The 7,207-nt window shown below is 35.0% G+C and overlaps 1 protein-coding gene across 1 annotated transcript; it reads right to left on the minus strand.

Annotated features, from left to right (window-relative positions):
• Positions 1–473: 473 nt before the first annotated feature.
• LOC134826140 (uncharacterized) lies at positions 474–5,725 on the minus strand. The gene is made up of 8 exons (XM_063838423.1): positions 5,503–5,725; positions 4,530–4,619; positions 4,252–4,342; positions 2,761–2,894; positions 2,427–2,524; positions 2,033–2,131; positions 1,587–1,864; positions 474–1,395 (listed from the first exon to the last, which is right to left on the minus strand). Exons 1-8 carry the CDS (start codon positions 5,722–5,724, stop codon positions 1,265–1,267), a joined length of 1,143 nt encoding a protein of 380 aa, XP_063694493.1. The 5' UTR covers position 5,725; the 3' UTR covers positions 474–1,264.
• Positions 5,726–7,207: the final 1,482 nt, after the last annotated feature.

Raw genomic sequence — 7,207 nt, forward strand, 5'->3', positions numbered from 1 at the left:
ATTTGAAGCTATGTAGTACGGTGATCTGTTGATTAAACATCCCAAGAGCTCGGTAAACATCACACTCCGCTTCGTAGTCAACACGACTTGAATCATAGGTTTTCTTCATTTTAGTTTTGAGATCTTTTTCAGTGTAATTGTCCACATGTTTCTGTTTTGGTGCTGGAGGTAGCATGAGTGGCTCAATGTCCATCAAAAGATTAACTTGGGAGTTGTACGACTCAAAGTATCGCTTACCAATATCAGCTAGGGTATGGAGAGTAGGAGAAGTAGAAGTCGCTGCAGATGAGGATGACATAGGTGCCTGTTCGTCGTCCATTCTGATATAGAAATTGGGGGTAAGAAACATTATACCATCTTAAAAAGTAATATTATGACGGTATACAATCGATAAAATTGACATAAAAAACACATTATTTTAATATACGGCCAAGGTTTCATCACCACTATTGGTCTATTGAACAAGTAATTATCATGATCACCCGACCGCAGATAAAAAACATCGATCTAATCGACTAGAATTTCATGTTAGAATTTCCACTAATTGTTAAATAACTCAGATTTTTGACATTCACAACTCAAAATAGATCAACATTATCGAATGAATTATATGTATTTAAATACACTGTAATATCGATATCACAAATCCCATTTGCAATAAAACTACCAGCTAAACTTAAAATTAAGTTTGCGAAAATTAAACTTAGAATTAGATAGTAGATACTGTAGTAGAAACTGTATTAATTAAAAAGAACTTTTGGTATTGTCATAATATTACATATTATATTTTGTTGATTATAATATTTTAACCAGGTGTAGCCAGTCTACAACCTGGCTCCATAATATATGAAGAATTTGTTTCACTTCTGGATGAAAAGCTCGAATACAATAGATTATTGTTACAAAAAATACGATTTAATTTCTCAACTAATGAAACATAAACTAGAAATATACAAAAACTACTGATGTAAACACAATAAAAGAATCTAAAAGTTTGATCTACTTCTGTAATAGTATTCACAGATCAAAATGAACATAACAATAATATACATTTAAGTGATTTAAACTCATCCGAATACAACATAACTACAAAAACTGCAAAAACTTGATCTTAAAATAATGATAAAAGTACAATATTAAGTCCTAGCTATATTTTTTGTTATCGAATAAAAGAGATTATTCGAAGATTTTAATCTCCCATAATGTATAAGGGTTACTCGTATGATAATGATATCCTATTTATGTCTCTCAAATTTTGTGAGTGTTATTTGAAGGATCTGTTAACGACTTCGTCATAGGAAGGAGCAGAATCGATAGGAGCGGCGGATCCAACTGCATCATCGTAGCTGGGTGGAGGGGGTAGGTTATCCGAACCTCCCACATCATAGCTCGGTCCTGGGAATAGTAATTGTAAGTTTAACTGTAAAATTAGTACATGAGATACAGCTGATTCGAAGTCCCCCTTACTTCAGGGCGGTGCAGCCTTTAACATTTTAACAAAAAAAAGGACGGTTAAATATTAACCTAACTGTAGAAAATTCACCTAAAATTATAACTATTTTAATAGGAGATAAAATGAGTTGTACCAGATTCTGGAACATCAAAGGTGACTCTTCCTGAAGGTTGAGATGACGGTGCTGTAAATTGAAGAGATGATCTCCTAGTTGAGTTGTAAGGACTAGTGCTAAGATATCCTTCAGAGAGGACTACAGTGCCTGACGAGACCACGCTACCTCTTCTTGAAGATCTTTCATCATCAGTCATCTCAATGTCATTATCGTTGTCATTTCCACTTTTTGGTTTTAAACATTGGCAGGTCAGGGCAGATTTCAGACAACTACCACAGCTGTCCACCACATCAGTACTGAACGGTTACATGGATTACGCAAAAGTTATCGCAATCCCCCAAAAGTTGGGAGCTTAATAGTACTTGGATAGAATTTCAAATTTTACAAAATCACAATAACAAGGTGTGTGTTAATGATATGTAAAATTCCAATCTCGTTTAAAAAGGATCTAAATATGAACAAACCATCCACGGGGTAAGCATTCTGAAATTATTTCCCAAAGACACGCTACAATTCCGACTGTTAAGAGGATAGGCAACATCAACAATCCTCCCACAAAGTTCCTGGTAAGAGAATGACTGTAATCTCTCAAAATAATGTTGAATTTAGATTTTCCCTAAATTTTATTGAAATGCTTCAAAATTTCATATAGATTTAGAGGTGAGGCATATTTTTTTCCAGTACGTGACAGTGATTCTGGTGTTTGATTGGTGCAAGCTGATTGGTTTAATGCTGTCACGTGTCAAAAAATATGCCTCACCTCCCCAACAGAATTAACATCTATGTATTCCTGTAGTCAAATATACTAACCAAAGACTGATATGATTCTTTTAAAAAATGGAAATTGCAAGCACTTACTTTTGATCGTCTGATCCACAAATAAATGAACATAATAAAGTGAATAGGAAGACTACCCCAGGTATTATTAAGGATATGTAAACCAGTATGATAGAGTACTGAAAAAAGGTGTTGTTAGAAAATATTGTATAATATATAACTGAGAAAAGCGATTAGCACGTTACTACCAAAGAGAAGCTTTTAAACTTAGCAGCTGTTGATTTTTAGTTATTGAGTTTGTTGCCAGCCCCTTTAACCCCTGGTCACTTGGTTGGAAAATTGGTTAGTTGAACTTTAAAAGTAAAAAGCGTCTTGACATCAATGGGTACATGAACAATGGTAATTGAAATATTACCTCATGGTCGAAGTACATTGTGTCTTCATAGCCCCAACAGGGGAAACTAATGTTATTAGTGTAGTTGTAGAATGTAGAGTTGAGTTGATGATACCAAGAGTTAGGGTAGCGCGAAGAGGGGTAGCGCGAATCACCTGTTAAAGCATATCATAATTTTAAAACTGCAAGATAATAATTTTAGCTCAAAAGCGCTTCTCAATACTCAATACAGTAAATCTGCTCCCTAATTTATCGCAAACCCTGATTTACTGCGGCCATTTTTTACAAATCGAGGGCTTTACTTCTTTACATCCACTAGCAGAAACCCAACCAACCCTAAATGTGGTGGTTTATTTGAAATTGGTTTAATATGGAATTAAAGTTATTGTGTAATAAAGTATTTTGTTTTACAGGTATTGTACATACAAACAAGGAGTTTCATTTGGTATCTAACACTAAATTGGTGTCAAGAGACAACACTATTTATTTATTTGGCTATTATAAATCAAGAGGCTTGCATATAATGAAAATATTGACACGGGTGCAGAGTTGAGTCTGTACGGAACCTAGTAGTTTCAGTTCCTTGTTTAACTTGCCGTACAGCAAGGACATCCACTACTTTAGCCCGAGGAGGCACATAGCTCACTCTACAACTCCGTGTCAAATGTTTCATTATATATACTAGCCAAGTTCACAAGATATATCCTTGTGTTTGAGAAGCGCTCGTTAGAACTGCTTCCTTTCCCTTCAGTATCCCACAGTCTCTCGAGTTTCGTAACTGCCAGAGAGCTCTCTTAAACAATTACTAGACCCGGTGATTATAAATCAAGAGGCTTGCATATATAATGAAAATATTGACACGGGTGCAGAGTTGAGTTATGACAACAATTGAAAAAGGTCACTTAGGGTACTGTATCACATTATTAACCAATCAATTTTGCCAACAAGATCATGGGTAGAAAAAACCTTAACCTAATAACTTTGTTGCCTGTACATGAGCAATTATTACTGCACAAATTTTGTGTGAAAAAATCCAATCTGCACATATTTTTTTGACACAACCCATTGCAAACCCCGATTTACTGCGGATGTTTCCTACCCTAGCTGTTTCCTTTCCCGAAACTGTTATATTGAAATAGTTCTTATTATTTCCATGGTGTATCCTCTAATATCAACTAATTTGTCCAATTTTAGGGAGGGGCTCCGAAAGGGGAGGAGCCGCCAACAGGGTGTGGGGCGCTTTTTCAGCGAGGGGGCGCTAACAGGCAACGTTACGCCACTGAAACTCCACGAGTGTTACTGTATATAATATATGCTATCTGAGATCTCTTGAAGTTGCTTGAACTGTAGTCAAATATATTTGTTAAGTTTTTATATCCATTTGAATAACATTACTTGGTACTTTTGGTTTTTATAGATATGGTTAGCATATATGCTAACCATATCTATAAAAACCAAAAGTACCAAGTAATGTTATTCAAATGGATATAAAAACTTAACGACTGGATTGACCTGTTATGGGAGAAACATGTTCTGTGAAATAGTTGTAAACTTCACGATCGTTTTCGGTGAACGTCTTCTTACAGTCTGGAATATAGAGGCACTGAAACAAATACCTATAAACATACATTTTTAATGTGACACTCAATTCTACATTTCATGTCACAACTTCATGATTACTGATGAATAAACCATGCTTTGATTAATTAAAATCTGATGCACAATAAATGATGATATATCATCACTTTTTCGTACTTTGCAACAAAATATGCAACATGGTTTAATAATACCTTTTTTGTCAGTGCTGTGAAGTCGCTATGAAAAGTGCCTGCTACTGGTACAGATGAGTTAGTTGAAGTGTCATTGCTCCAGTAATAACCCTGAAATTCATGTTCTTAATAATACAGATGGTATTTTCTTATACCATTTGTATTAGAATGGTCTATCAGTCTGACTTCTGAAAGAAGTCAGACTGATCATAAGTGAAGTGCATACAATGAAACAATAAGTTTTCAATGAAACAATAAGTTTTATTTTACATTCCTTTCATAAATAAAATAAGAGCTTAAAACACGAATTAGTTAACTAGAAGTAAACTTGAGGAAATATTTTTTAGTGGTTGTATATAGTTATTTAAAAACTTTATTTGTTAGTATTTTTATTATGGAAAGTGGTTGAATTTAGTGAGACAAGGTCAGTTTCTCTATTGTCTCAGAAAAATTTCTACTTTACAGTAGGCAATGCTGAGTGGCAGGAATGACGGACCAAAACGCTTGGGGCTAACAATGGCCCATTTACAAACCACTTCAGACATGGCAATGATGTCATTTTAAATGCTTAATTCGTCTGAAACTGACCCTACTGCACTTCTAACATTCTATAAAAATCTCTTCTAAAATAGGTATAAAAATGCATAACACAAAACACACAAACAAAATGTTTATAATCCTTCCATAATAAATTTCTATAGAACTTTTAAATTTCTATAAAACTAATAAACCTATATTATATATTCATTTTGCACCCAGAGAAAGATGTGATCACAGAGGTAGTTTCGATGTTATGTTCATGACAAGGTATGGGGCTGCTGCAAGTTATATTTTGCTAAGAAATTACCGCTTTTTCAAGCTTAATCTAGGCAAGGTCAATTTTAAAGTTTTTGAATTTTGCCGAACGCTGTTTAAGGCTAATACAAAGCTTCTAATAACTAATAAATAAAGGTTCTAATAATTTAATAAAACGGATGAAATAAAGGAAACATACCCTGAGAGTCAAACAAGGATACTCTTCAGAACAGCCTTTACCACATGAACAAGTTGGTAGGTCATTCCACAAGGAAATTGTTTCCACAGAGGTTATGTTGCATGTACGCTCCTTGAATTTGATGCCGTGGAGATTAGGCTTAGCAATGTAGAATCCAGCACAAAGCCAACCAATTCCACTTGCAAACAGGAGGAAACTTAGAAAATCATCGACATTTGCCATAAAATCTGGAGGAAATAAAATAAAGTAGTCATAAATATTTCAAACTTGGATATGAATAACATTGAAAAATATAATTGAATAGGCGTGTACCAATGGCGTAACAAAGTGCCCCACTGGCCCCCGCTGTGCAAGGGGGGGGCGCCATCTTGGGGGGTACCACCTAAGGGGGTGCGCCAAATTATCATTTGAATGTGCAGGGTTATTTTGGGAAATATAACTAAAGTACTAGCATTATTGCTCTAGAAACACAGTTCTTAACAGATTTTACCGGCATATCCTCTAAAATTAACTAATCTGAACAATCCTTTTGGGCACCAATATGCAATAATATTAGATCCATAGCAAAATTTAAAGACACTTGGTGATTGGAACTACTTTACATAAATGATATCTCTAATATAGCTCTAGCTTGGGATCGTTTGTCACCTTTGCGGATGACACCAACATATTTGTTGTTGGTAAAACTGCACAAGAAGCATATGAACGCAGCAACGCCCTACTTTCAAACCTTCAAACATACATGCGGGCTAACAAGCTTCACATAAACATGTCAAAATGCTGCTACATTCACTTTAGACCTAAGTCACGTACTGAAGCAAACGTTGAAGAAGAATTCATAATGAATATAGACAACTACCCCATCAAAAGAGTAACGTCAGCTAGATTTTTAGGAGTCGTCATTGACGAAAATCTAACATGGGAAGAACATATAATAGCCCTAAAACGAAAGCTTAACCATGCCACCTCAACTCTGTGTCGTCTACGCTGCTCCCTCCCAGAATTTCTCCACAGACAGTTATACTACACTCTTTTTGAATCCCATCTGTCGTACTGCATATCAGCATGGATAGAACGATGCGTCAATTCCGTTCATAGAAAAGAGATTTTCGTATTAAGAACTTTGATAGTTATTAGCTAATAGTTAGACTGTATTAATTCTATCGGACGTTTTGTACAAGTATTATATCTCTCAGATCTCACGCTCAGCGTGGAAGGCAGTCATTTTAGCCACTAGCCTGTTTTACAGCGGATGTTTTTCCCGCGTTAACAGAGATTTAATCCACTTGTACCACGTGACTCGCCGAATATGGAATAATCGTTAACTGCTTTTAGTTATCTGCTTTTATGACAGTGGACATGACACGTATTAGAATTTTTTAGGTTTGAGCCGCGCAATTTTTTTCAAAACTCATAGAAAGTATCTTTTTTGTTTAGCGCGCACGACACGTTTTTGTGCAGCGTGTGGGATTAGAATATTTTTAACTTAACATTTTTTCTAGAGTTTATTTCCTAATTTTAACTCGGATAGTCGGATACTATTTTTTAACAAAGAAAGTATAGGGAGTTATGACTTTAAGATTGTAAAAGTCATGAGTTAAATTATTAGTAAGTACTTTTTCTTTTTTAAAGTAGGGGGAATGTTAGAATCTTAATTCTATTTGTAGCTTGTTTTTGTACTTCATATTACTAACCCTGTATCTCA

Source organism: Bolinopsis microptera, chromosome 1 (genome assembly GCF_026151205.1).
Source record: "Bolinopsis microptera isolate Bmic1 chromosome 1, MBARI_Bmic_1.0, whole genome shotgun sequence".
NCBI classification, from domain to species: domain Eukaryota; kingdom Metazoa; phylum Ctenophora; class Tentaculata; order Lobata; family Bolinopsidae; genus Bolinopsis; species Bolinopsis microptera.